The 13,204-nt window shown below is 45.8% G+C and overlaps 1 protein-coding gene and 1 pseudogene across 1 annotated transcript; one reads left to right on the forward strand and one right to left on the reverse strand.

Annotated features, from left to right (window-relative positions):
- The first annotated feature begins 2,345 nt into the window (after window positions 1–2,345).
- On the forward strand, window positions 2,346–11,530 carry LOC119259885 (antimicrobial peptide NK-lysin-like). The gene is made up of 6 exons (XM_037528862.2): window positions 2,346–2,697; window positions 7,104–7,180; window positions 8,081–8,172; window positions 8,555–8,656; window positions 10,276–10,444; window positions 11,381–11,530. The coding sequence occupies exons 2-6, from the start codon at window positions 7,132–7,134 to the stop codon at window positions 11,389–11,391; spliced, it is 423 nt and encodes a 140-aa protein (XP_037384759.1). The 5' UTR covers window positions 2,346–2,697; window positions 7,104–7,131; the 3' UTR covers window positions 11,392–11,530.
- On the reverse strand, window positions 5,750–6,137 carry LOC119258596 (ubiquitin-conjugating enzyme E2 N-like; annotated as a pseudogene).
- Window positions 11,531–13,204: the final 1,674 nt, after the last annotated feature.

Raw genomic sequence — 13,204 nt, forward strand, 5'->3', positions numbered from 1 at the left:
ATGTTTAGTAGGTCCAGAAATCTCCACACAGCTCTCCACAGTGGTTGGACCAGTTTGCACTCCCACCAACAGTGCAGAAGAGTTCCTTTTTCTCCACACCCTCGCCAACATTTGTTGTTGCTAGTTTTTTTAATATGTGCCATTCTCACTGGTGTAAGATGGTATCTCATGGTAGTTTTGATTTGCATTTCCCTGATGACAAGTGATGTTGAACATTTTTTCATATGCCTGTTGGCCATTTGCATTTCCTCTTCAGAGAAGTTTCTTTTTAGCTCTTCTGCCTTTTTCGACTGGATTATTTTCTTTGTTTTTGTTGAGTCTCATCAGCTCTTTGTAGATTTTTGTGATCAGTCCCTTATCATTAGTGTTGGGTGCAAAAATGTTCTCCCAGTTGGTGGGGTTTCTCTTTGTTTTTGTTATTGTCTCTTTTGCTGTGCAGAAGCTCTTTAATTTGATGTAGTCCCAGCTGTTTATCTTTGCCTTCACTATCACTGCTTTGGGTGATGTGTCTGTAAAGATGTCTTTGATGTGCAAATCACGTGGTGTTTCGCCTATATTTCCTTCTATATATTTTATGGTTTCAGGTCTTATGTCTAGTTCTTTAATCCATTTTGAGTTGATTTTTGTGTATGGTGTGAGGTAGTGGTCAAGCTTCATTCTTTTGCATGTAGCGACCCAGTTTTCCCAGCACCATTTATTGAACAAACTTTCTTTGCTCCAATGCATAGTCTTTGCTTCTTTGTCAAAGATTAGTTGACCATAAATCTGTGGGTTTATTTCTGGATTTTCTATTCTATTCCATTGGTCTGTATGTCTGTTCTTGTTCCAATACCATGCAGTTTTGATGATTATGGCTTTGTAGTATAGTTTGAAGTCTGGGAGTGTGAGAAAGAAGGAAGTTTAGAAAGACAATAAGGGATTAAAGTTTGTAGTTCTAGAAAGACAGGATAAGGTTTTTTTTAGCATTCTTGTAGTGGTTCCTGGTGGTCGTTATCTTTTGATAAGCTTTTGTCTTTTCAGGGAACTTTGCTGTACTTCCCCTGCTTCAGGGTGTTTTGCTGTTCTCCCCCTGCGCGCTGGTTCCTTGCCCAGCCGGACCTAGGGACCGTGGCGAAAGCCATTCCTAAAGGTCACTGCAGGGGGAGGTGCAGCAGTTTAAAATGTGGTATCAAATCATTAATTTCTTGCAACAGAAGCCTGGGTAAAGGTGTGCTCCTCTTGCAGCCTGAGAACTTGCATAAAAGGTCATGGGCAGCTCAAATGAGGTCTGATAAACTCCTTGAGAAACTACTGATCTCTTTTTTGTCATACTCTGAACTATGCTCAAATGGTGGTGGCTGTGTAGTCAGGAGTGTGTCTCATAAGTAACAAGGAGAGGGTTAAGAGCCAGTCCTCCCATTTCATCTGTCAATACACAGTGCAAGGCATGCCAGTCATTTCTCAATAGCTAATCAAGCTTCTGGCTTGCCAGACTGCCCAGGCACCAGAACTGGCCCTTTGAGTGAGCTAATGCACGAATAGTCTAGCATTATTTTTGAAGGCATACAAGGAAATGCATCCAAAATGGTGAGAAGAAACTACACTATTGAGGGTCTTTCTAGTCATCCATCCATCCATCCATCCACCCATCCATCCATCCATCTGTCCATCCATCCACCCACCAAATCCATGCATCCATCCTCCCCATCCATGCTCCTGTGCATCCATTCATCTATCCATCCTTCCAAAAGAATGCAGAAGCCTATGCTTATTTTTTGACTGCTGTGATGGTTTCTCAGGTTTCACAGGTGTCTACATGGATGAAAACTGATAAAGTTATACACTTTAATATATGCAGGTGAGTATATTTTAATTATATTGCAAGAAAATTAGAAAAAAAAAAGAAAGATAATTCCTATGTATCAGTAGGTCAAAATTGCTAACAACTCCAACATGCATCGACAGGAGAATGGGTAAATCGTGGAACATTCACACAATGAAATAGTTCTCAGCTCCAGAAAGGAACGAACGCCTCATAGCCACGACTAGGTGGGTGAAACTCACACTCGTTGAGGTTGGTTCAAAGAAGTCAGACACTAGAGAATACATTCTATATGTTCCTATTTATATACTTATCAAAACGAGAAAAAATGGAACCCTGGAGTTTAAGAGTATGTGCTCAGATGGAAAAACTATAAAGTAAAACAAGACTGTGATTATCATTAAGGGTGAGGTAGAGAGGGGAAGGGTCGGACTTCAGGGGCCCTGGCAGGCTCTTGACCTGGGAGGCAGTTACATGGGTGTTTGCTTCATAATAAACGATTGAGATGGTAAAGCAGAAAATGGACCCTCCAGCTGCCGAAGCTTTAGTGGAGGCTCAAGCTGAAAAGAAAAAAGAACAGGTGGATGGTCTGTGTCTGTATGTGATGGTGAATATGTGTGTGTGTCGGCGGGGGGAGGTAGGAAGAGGAGGCAGGGGCACTTCAAAGAGATTCAGAGCATGAGAAAGACTTGCAGAAGGACTGTGAGCCAGGGAAATCCTGAGCTGCTCCAAGCTTAGAATGACCCCAAATACCAGCCAGCAAGGCAAAGGAAACCCCAGTCCTACAACCACACGGAATTGAATTCTCCCAACACTCTGAATAAGCCTCGAAGTGGATTCTTCCTAGACAAGAGCCAGTGACTTGATCTCACCCTTCTGGGAGCCAGAGGAAGCAGGTGAGCCCACCCAGACTTCTGACTGAATTGTCAGGCAACAAATGGGTGTTTGGCGATGCTGTGTTTGTGGTAATGTAACAGGGTGGTCTCCAGGAAAGGGGGAGGTTCCCTGCCCCACCCAAGGGAGGGTGGAGCTGAGCAGGAAGAGGAGAAGCTGCAGAAGAGACTGAGGAAGGAAGCAGGATGGAGCCAGGAGACCTGGAGGAGACGCGTGGAGCCTAGAGACATGTGAAGAAACTGCGCTTGTCTTTTGGTCGTGGACTGGGTGACACAGATGTGGGTGAGACCCATGGGGAGGTAACAATGGCAGCTTTTATCTTGATGTTGATTTTGCTCTTTTCCTTCCGGGCTTGTCTGGTTGTTTCTGACTCTTTTCTGTGGGTCCCCACTGGAAGATGCTTTAGACTTGTGGCAGGCTTTGGGGCCTTGCTCTGGGCCATTCCCATATGGATGGACTTTTACCCACGAGGGGATGGGTAACTTTGGGTGCTTCATTTAGAAACTAGACTCTTTGCCTTTCCTGTATTGTTTCCTAGTTTTATTAAAGTTCCTTCCCATTAAAGTCTCATATGTTTTGTGTTGATGCGGCAGATGGCAGAACCCATTCAGAATAGGCAGGTTTGCGGGGTTTGGGCTGCCCCTCTCCCTGTCCTATAACAGTAATTGTTAAGGCAGCAGGAGAAAATTAACAGTCATAGACTGATGTGGGTGATAGAAGTGACTTCTAACTCTCTTCATTAAAGGGGATCCTTGAAGACAGTGCTGGGGGTGGGGGCAGGGGCTTCTGGGAGCAAACCAGAGAAAATTTAATAGAGCACACTGAGGGGCTGCATTATCGACCCACTTGGACCTGGGGAGTGGAGGGAAGGGAGGAAATTTGACCACTTGAGGGTGTAAATCACCTCTAAACCCTGTTCTACTCTTCAAAGGGCCACATCCTTGTTGAAAACAAGGTTTGATGTTCAAACCATCTTCAAAAGTAAAAAGTAAAAGGACATGGGACTCCCTGGTGGCACAAGGGGTTAAGACACAACCTATGAAGCTGTCCACAGCCTCTGCAGCATGAGTTCAATCCCCCCACCCCCACCCCCCAGTTGGCCAGGGAGCAACCTACCTGGCCCAGCATACCTCTCCTGACTCTGCCTGCTGCTCCCGTCTGCAGTGTATTTCAGTCAATCCACCTGTTCTGTCCCCCACTCTGTCTCTGGTGAATCCTCTCACCCCACACACCTCTCGCCTGTGCCCCAGTTCTTGTATGCATAAATAAAAATGAATCGTTAAGGCAAAAGTAAAAAAACAATTATTTGAAGTAGCTTGAATAGTAGCCAAGTGGAAAACAAAAAACAAAAAAACATGATGAGCTCAGGGGAGAGATTTGTTCCTTTTGTTTTGAGCTCACAGTTTAACTAGAGTGGAATGAATGGGAAACCCTGAAGGATAGACCCACTCAGATAGCAAGGAATCCTAACAGCTGAGGTCAGAACTTCTGACCAGAGGTTGTAAAAGCCATAAATAAAATCATCTTTCCAGCAAATGACAGGCAGTGACTTTGGATGTCTATGTAGAAAGACTCTGATAAGAATAAATGTTCTGTGTCCTCTGATGTTGCTAGATAGCTGGATCTCCAAAACCATAGGATTTTTATTATCTTAACAACCTTGCATTTTAGGTATCAGTCATTTAAAAATTGAGATATGATGGACATCAATTTACAGTAATTTCAGGTATACACTGTAATAATTTGATGCTTATTTATACTGAGAACTGATCACCACAGTAAGTCCAGTTAACATTCATCATCACACAGTTACAAATTGCTTTCTTCTGATGAGAAATTTTAAGATCTGCACCCTTACCAACTTTCAAATATGCAAAACCGAATTATTAAGTACAAACACCATGCTCTGTGTTACATCCCTAGAACTTACTTATATCTTATGACTGAAAGTTGGTGCCTTTTGACACCTCTTCACCCATTTCTCCCACCCCGTCCTTCTGGCAACCACCAAACTGTCGATACATTTTTTTAATAACAAAAAATATTATAGTAAAACATAAGACTTACCGAGGCTTCTAGACAGGCCATCCATAATGATCAGAAGAGTTTTCTTGAAAGGAGGATTTTATACTTGGCAGGGAAGTCGCAGTAGTATCAGTCAGGGCTGGGATATTTGCTGGATGTTTCTGTTTGGTTCAAATAGTCAAGCTTGCCACCTATACCCATGTTAGACAGGGAGTGGGGGGCATATTCTAAAGGACTGGCTTGCTGCTCTTACCTGATGCGGTAGGCTACCATCAGAAGGGAAAAGAGCCCATAACTTTAAAATAAAACTACCTCCTCCTCCATCTCAAAAAATAATAAAATAAAAAAACCCCTCAGCCCTGCAGCTAACCCTGATAAGTACCTTCATTCACAGAGCTTTATACTTAAACCACGATGCGGGAAGTGGATAAAAGCAGAGGGGCCCCTGTTAGAAATGTTTGGAAACATCCTGATGATATTTCTAGCCTCTGCTCATGCTTTATTTTATTTTATTTTTAATTTTTTTAAATGATATATAGTGTGATATCTTTATTTGTTTATTTCTGTGAATATTTGTTTTTCTTTTTTTTATTATTTTTATTTATTTATAAAAGCATTGGGTACAGTCAGAAGTGCGGGAGGGTGAGAGAATTCACCAGAGCGAGAGCGGGGGGGCAGAGCAGGCAGAAGGACCGAAGTACACTGCTGAGGGGAGCAGCGGGCGGCAGGAGAGGTCTGCGCGCCATGTGGGACCCTCCTCTGGTGGCCGGGGAGCAGCCGGGGATCGAACTGGCCCTACAGAGGCTGCAAGCAGCTTCGCAACCCAGCGCTCAACCGCTGTGCCACCAGGAAGGCCCTCATGCTTTATTTTAGAGCAGTGCATCAGGACAGACAGATTTTCTAGTGAACATTTAATCTCTGAAGGACTAAAGATGTGTGGGCTTTTATTCTGCAATGCTTCCAAGACTGTGTCCATTAAAATGAAAACAGGAAAGGAAGAAGCAAAGCCCACTTGATGATCAGATGGATTTAAATATTATTCAGGGTGCATAGCCTCATCCATGCTCTAGCTGTTTCTGTGGCTTGGGCTTTGGTCTTCCACTACTCGGCCACATCATCACTGAATGGATCATCTGGGTTGGGAGCATTTAAACTCAACTGTTGGTTCTGAACTGTGCTGTGGGGGCTGCCATTGGTTATTCTTCTGGAAGGAATAGTTGAAGTTCAAAATTTCTTCCCTGAAAGGCAAATCCTGGGGGCCAACATGACTATTCAAAAATAACAGGCTTTGTTTTCATTCTGGTTCTGCTTTAATGCTGGGAACTGGTTCTGCCAGCAAATGCTGGGTTTGATACTCACATGAGCAGCCTGGCCATCTTGTTAGATCCTGAGTTTGGCCTCTGGTCTCTGACTCCATTCACTTCACGCACAAGTTCTTTTGTTTCAGAGACCACATATAAATGAGAGCTTATCTTTTCAGTTTTACCTGTTTTCATGCCATCATCTCATTGTAGTTTTAATATACAGTTGTCTCAAGACTTATGATGTTAAGCATTTTTCCAAATCTTTATTGACTATCATTAACTTCCATTGTGCAGGAAGGAATTGTTTTAACTGTTCAAGTGTTGTGCCCATTTTAAAAATCAGTTTGTTTTGTTGTTGTTATTACTGGATTGGTATTTGCTATAATAAATCATCTGGAAACAGAGTCGCATTTAAAGTGACTTGATTTCTGACCAGAGTGTCAAAGTATTTCAAAACAAGGAATGTCTTTTCCACAAATTGATGGGAAACAACAGCACTCCAACCCAGCTGTTCTGAGGACAGACCCAAAGGTAGAAGTTGAAGGTATAAAATTCCTAGAAGTAAACAAGAGAATTTCTTCATGACCTTGAAGAAAGCAAAACAATTTTTAAGAAGACAAAGAAACAATAACCTTCATGTAGGAACTTTGGGGGCCTGACTTGACCAGTCCCTGGGTCTGCATGAGTAGGAAGACGAAAGATCTACCTACAAGTTCTTCACAAGGGACCCCAGCGGCCTGTTCGGAGACTTTGATTCATGCTGACCCCTCAATACCCCACACAAAAACTTACTGGAAAACCTGGTTTTACCAAGTCCCCCACAAAAAAGAAAGACATGACTCATCTTCCGGGCCCCTTTCTTCTTCGTTACTGTGGGTTCACACAATGACCAAGGTGTCCAGAGCATGTACACCCACTGAGAGGAGGAGGAGTAGTTTATGGCTATGAAAAGGGAAGCAGTTCTGCGGGAGAAACCTAGAAATAGAGGCAGTTTGGAGCAAGTGAGAACTTGGACTCTGGAGTCAAACAGGCTGGGTATAAAACCCTCGGCCTATCCTGCCCTAAGTGTGTCTCCTCAGGTAATTCATTGGGCCTCTCTGCCCCACCATGACCACCTGGGCTCTCCTGTTCCTTGCTGTGCTCCTGGACACCCCAGGTAAGGACAGTCCCCTTAGTGTAGATCCTGACAGCAATTCCCACATTTTCTTGGGCTCCTAAGCATAGGTCTGTGGGCACTCTAGGTCCCTGGGCCCTTCACCATCCTCATGGTGGCTGGGTCTTTCCCACAGAGCCAGAATCAACCCCAGTGAGCTGGTCAATGGTGAGAGACAGCACGAAGAAGGGAGTTCTAGTGCCAACTTGCTGGCCATGCTGTGTGGCCTGAGACTGCCCCCACACTCCCATTTCCTCTGTGGGTCTGTGTCTCTTTGTCTGTGTCAAAGATTGTTGGTCCTCATCAGTGGGTGTGACATTTTTTTCTGGACCATACTGACTAGGATTATGTCAGCAGGACTTGTGAACGAATATTGTCAAGACTCTTTGTTTCACATACCCTGTTCTGTTTCAGTCTGTGGGTTCAGTGTGAGCTACAAGGGCCTCGGGCGGCTATGAGGCCCTTGGGAGTGTGGAAGGGAGTATGGGTTGGGTTGGGCCCCTGACATGAATTCTTTTTGGAAAGAAAGAAAAAAGGAAATCTCTTGAAGAGAGATGAGAGAAGCTTTCTTTTAGATCAACCCCAAATCTGTGTATGTTTGTGTGAGCGTGTATATTTGTGTGTGAGAGAGACAAAACAGAAAGGGACAGAGAAGAGGTCTAGAAGTGGCAGAGGGTAGTCTTTTCCTTCTGGCTTTCCAGAATGAACTGCAGAGCATGCCTTTGTTGCTGAGGATGGGTTGAAGCAGCCCACAGCAGAGTGTGAGGAGAGGCTTCCTGGAGGACAGCCTCCGTGCTTTTGTCCTGGGTCCTAGTCACCCCTCTGCATCCCTGTCATCCAGGAGAACTAGACTGTTCTTTCCCTTCCACCTGTTGAGTGAGGCTGATGCTCTTCCTTCCCTAGGTCTTTCTTCCTCTGAGCACTATGACCAAGCACCAAGTGGCCCATGTAACGGAGAGCTGTCCTGCCAGGGCCTGATCCAGGAGGACCTCCAGGTACATGTGTGATTGGCTCCTGGTCACCTCCTGCAGCCCCTTCCTCGCCTCCGTGGGAAGTGTTCCTGGGTGGAGGGAGGTGACCTATGTATTGCTTGGTGCTCCCCAAGAGGGTCCTCCAGGTCTGACCAGACAGCAGAAGAGCGTCAAGTGCTGGATTGGAAAAGGTGTGGGTTTGAGGGCAAGTTCTGACGTCTCTCTGCCCTCCTAAGAGTATCAGGAAGGTGGACAAGGGCTGTCCAGCCTGGTTCAGGCCCTAGAATACAGAAGGAGCATAGTTGACACTGTCCGCCCTTGTTCCACCCTTACCACCTCTTCTTGGGCCCCTCAGAGACTCTTGGAGTGTCTGAGAGACCACCATGTGGGCTTCCTTTCCTGACAGGACGAGCTGCTGACCAAAAGTGAGGGGCTGCGCATCACCTGTTCAATCTGTAAAAAGATAATCCATAAATTGGAGACAATGGTGGGAGAGCAGCCAAATGAGGTAAAGTGGACTTGTGGTAAATGGAGCTGGCGGGGACTGGGTGGCCCCTAGCACCGCTGTCCTGGGGTGTTGCTGGGGGTGGGGATAATCTCAACTTGAGCCAGAACTTCTTAGGACGAGGTCTGAGCCCCTCGCATGGATGTGCTTCAGGGAATCCTGTGCACTGGTGATATACTGGGAGTGGGAAAGTGGGCAGATATGCACTGTGTGCCTGGTTTCTATCCTGTTCTCAAAGGAAACTTGCCCCAAGAAAAGGGACCTTTCCTGCTGCCCTAATGGTATAGCTTTGAGAGCCTGTTCCAGAGGGTTCTGGGCAACACTGATAAATCCCAGATCTGCCATTCCTGGCTGCGTGCCTGTGCAGGTGCTTATTCTCAATTTTCCTGTCTGCGGAATGGGATGCTAATAATCGCTAGCTTGTAAATGCCCTAAACCTTTTAAATAAGTCCAAGAGTGAAATGCCCTTAGCTCCACTTCTGACACTGAGAGCATATTTATTTATTTATTTTCCCCCTCCTATTTACTTTTTTTTTTATTTTTATATTCCCCATACAATTGCAACCTCCTTATTTTGACCCCAATCCCTCCTTTCCCCACCCCCACCACCCATAGAGTGTCTCTGGTTCATAGTTGTTTGTTGATTTTGATATTTTCTTTCTTATGGTTATTCTTTTTCCTGGTCCCTTATTTAAGTTTTCTAGATTCCTGCTATGAGTGAGACCATCCGGTATTTTTCTTTTTCTTTCTGGCTTATTTTGCTGAGCATGATCCCTTCCAGCGCCATCCATGTTGCTGCAAATTGCATGTTTTATCTTTTTTGAATGCTGAGTAATATTCCACTGAGTAATATTCCATGGTGTATATGTGCCACATCTTCTTGATCTAGTCATCTATTTTTGGGCATTTGTGTTGTTTCCAAAGTTTAGCTATTGTAAACAGTGCTGCTATAAACATAGGGGTGCAGGTGCTCTTTGGAATTGATGTTTCTGTGTCCTTTGGGTAAATACCTAGGAGTGGAATTGCTGGATCATATGGAAGCTGAAAGCATATTTAACCAGCATCATGTTAACCCCAAGGACCATTCCACCCTCCCTCTCTCTTCTTTGCTCCCCTAACCTGGCACTGCAGGGCTCTCCCTCAACTGAGAAAACTCAGATATATTGTCCACTGAGATGGCAGTAGAAGACACCTCAAAATCAAATCAGTCAAGGTCTGAGCTCTGACCCTCCTCACCTGTCCCTCAGGTGGAGCTCCCCTAGGTGAACCTCCAGGTGGAACCCCTCTTGGTAGACCCCCCATTCTGTCCTGGACCCAGGAAGCTATGTAGGCAGAGCCTTTAATGTGAGTCTGGCAGCCATAGGCATCATTCTGTAACCTAAAGATAGGGACAGGTGTGCAGGGGGCTGAGACCCTGGTTGGGCCAACTGTCCTTCTCTCAAGAGCCCCTGCTGGTCAGACTGGGGTTTTGGGGAGCAGGCACGGGGCCTGATCTTGTCTCTGCTTCCATGGCCAGTGGGCCACCCAGCACTCTTGTGGCCAGAGCTGCACAGACACAAAGGGTGGCAGAGATGGACGGGGCTGGCTGGATTCCCATGTCTGCCCTGACGTTGCTGTTGCAGGACACCATCGCGCAGGCTGCGTCCCGTGTATGCAGTTGGATGTCTTTATTGAAAAAGCCCTGCAGTTACATTGTGAACAAATTTCTCAGTCGTATCTCCCAGGACATCATGCAAGGCAAAAATGCCCGTGACATCTGTGTGGACCTAAAAATGTGCAAACCTCGCGCAGGTAAGTACAGAGATGACAGCAGGGACTCCTACCTCAGGGCACCAGCCTCCCCCAGCATGTGCACATGGCTGAAAAATACACCTGTCACAAGCAGGTCATATGTGTTCCTCCAAACTTCCTGGTGATGGTGCATCACTCCTCCTATTCCCAGCACAGAGAGTGTGGAGAAGTTGGGTAGGTGAGCTTGAGCTAGAAATCCTTGAAAAATACTCATTAAAAGTTGGGACTTCGGTGACAGGCAATCCTGGAATAAAATCTGGTCTTCATTTTGCCTCAACTGTGTGACCTTGGACAAGTCACTTAACCTTTATGAACTTCTGACTCCTTATCTTTGAGGGGGGCAATTGTACCATTTCTGAGTTTGGAATCAGAATTGAATGAGATCATATCAAACAGGCTTGTCATCAAAGAAATTGTTCTCAGATCGTGATATTCAGAAGACATCAGAGCCCAAATCAGACTCCAATCCCCCAGCCCAGCTGGGGTCCTTGGGGACAGGAGACAGGGCCACATTCTTTCCTGTGATCTCAGAGGCCAGCGAGCTGGGTTTGGCTATCCTGATGGGCAGAGAGGGCTCTCTGGGTCTATTCCTATTCCTTCAGGGCCACCCAGCCTTGCCTGGGGAAACAGGCCACACTGCAGGAGAAGGGGCTAAGAAAGGGCTCATGATTGGCTCTGGCAGCCCACCGAGCACTCACTCGTGCTTTGGGACTTGAAGCTGGCAGACCTGAGACCCCCAAGTAGTGTGAAGACCCTGACTTTTCCTTTATTGGAAACTGTGGCTTTTGCCTTCAGAGCCCCGTGACCTCACTGGCTCCTGACTGATTGCTAGGATGTGACTCTGGGTATGCTGAGCAGGGACTGGTAACTCTGACCCCTTGTTTCCCCTGAACACCCTCTGAACATGCCCACAACGTCCTCTTCTCTCCAATCCAGGTCCCATGTGAGCCTCCACCTTGGGGAAGACCATGGAAATTCCAGCAACCTCTGCCAGCTCCTTCCTTCCTAAAGCCAGATTCTACCCTCCAGTTCCTCTCACCTAACTCCCACTACTGACCTTGCCCTCTCAGGAGAATAAAATGTCATGCAGGCTTAGTCACAGTGTCTTTTCCTTTGGCAGAGTTGAGGGGAGGTGCTCAGAGCCACACTCAGTTGACTTGCCTTCATTCAACAAATATCCGCTGGGTGTCCCACACACTTTCTAGCTCCTTGGACCTAGTGATGAGCAACACAGACTCAGCAGCTTTCACACATTACAGTCATCCCCACTCCCACACCCCCATGGGAGGTTCTGCTTTCCAAGGATTTGCTTTTAGTTACTGGTGGTCCATGAGGGTAGAGAATATATACAGTAGTTGTTTTGAGAGAGGGCCCACACTAACGTACTTTTTATCATGACACATTGTTTTATTGTTGTTAATGTCTTACTGTGCCCATATTGGAAACTGAGCTTTATCATAGGTCTGCATGCATAGGAAAAAAACAAAACAAATCATGTCAAGCAGAGTATAATCCTCAGTTTTAGACACCACTGGGGTCTTGAAAGCTATCCCCTACGGATAAGGGAGGACTACCTAAGTCATGAGATACGTAATTGAGCACTCGCCGAACCCACACTTTAATCTAAGAGGCTGGGGTACAATGGGATATGCCCCCAGAAGCTCCCAGACCAGCTAGGGAGGACAGCTGATTAGAGTCATCTTTGTTATGAGCAATAAAAGCCCATCTTGGCCTACCCAAGGTAGACAACCTTCTTTTGGTCTTTTGGGGGAACATATTATCTAGGCTTTTTGGGGGGGTTGCAGGCTTATCCTGACATAAATAAAAAAGGTAATTTATTAACTCAAATGGTCCAGAACTGTACATTGTCACCAGAACTCTGGTCCTGCTTTCAGCTTCTCTTGGTTCTTCCCATCTCTGCCAAGGGAAACTGACCTCAGGCTGGCTTTTTTCTTGGCAGCTGAAATGACTGCACAGGCCTAACTTTACATCTTCACAGTATAACATCAGAAGGGACAGAGTTCTTTGTTAGTCTCTCCTCTAGTAGATTGCTTGGAAGAGAAAGGGATCTCCTTTCCCAGATGACCCAAAAGACATCCCCTCAATTCTTCTTGGCTTGTGTGAGTCGGGTGATCATCTTGAACCAATCACTATGCCCAGGAGGGTGGGGTCCATTCATTAGCATAAGTCCACTCAGGGTGTACCTCTGGGGCTGAAATGGGGTCACCCTGACCTGATCATTTGGTTAAGAATGGACATGAAAATTTGGGAAGAGACTGTTGCTGAAAGAGGGGAAAGTGGGTACAGGCAATGAGGAGCATTCAATCAAAAAAGAAAAACAGGGCTTCCCCTGGTGGCGCAGTGGTTTCATGCTGGGCTGCGAATCTGCCCGCAGCCTCTGCAGTGCCAGTTGATCCCCAGCCGCTGGAGAAGGTCCCACATGGCACGCAGACCTCTCCTGCCGTGCCCGCTGCTCCCCTCAGCAGTGTATTTCGTCAGTCTGTCTGTTCTTTTCCCTGCTCTGGCTCTGGTGAATTCTCTCACCCTCCCGCACTTCTGACTGTACCCAGTGCTTGTATAAATAAATACATAAATCTTAAAAAAAAAAAAGGAAAACTGTTAAAGGAGATCTCGATAGTGAAATCTAAGAATCATTAGCACAATATTGTATAGAAGTCACGAGAGCTACATCCTTGCTTCTAATTGTTCCTAATCTTTTGGGGGAATGCACTTAGTCTTTTATCAAAGGATGATATCAAT

The sequence above is a fragment of the Talpa occidentalis genome, unplaced genomic scaffold (genome assembly GCF_014898055.3).
Source record: "Talpa occidentalis isolate TD23 unplaced genomic scaffold, MPIMG_talOcc4v2.1 talOcc4.5, whole genome shotgun sequence".
Lineage (NCBI taxonomy): Eukaryota > Metazoa > Chordata > Mammalia > Eulipotyphla > Talpidae > Talpa > Talpa occidentalis.

Coding starts and splice junctions, on each gene's coding strand:
- LOC119259885 (XM_037528862.2), top strand. CDS start 7,132: ATGACCACCTGGGCTCTCCTGTTCCTTGCTGTGCTCCTGGACACCCCA. Junction 7,181..8,080: donor TGTGCTCCTGGACACCCCAG/GTAAGGACAGTC, acceptor TTCCTTCCCTAG/GTCTTTCTTCCTCTGAGCAC. Junction 8,173..8,554: donor TGATCCAGGAGGACCTCCAG/GTACATGTGTGA, acceptor CTTTCCTGACAG/GACGAGCTGCTGACCAAAAG.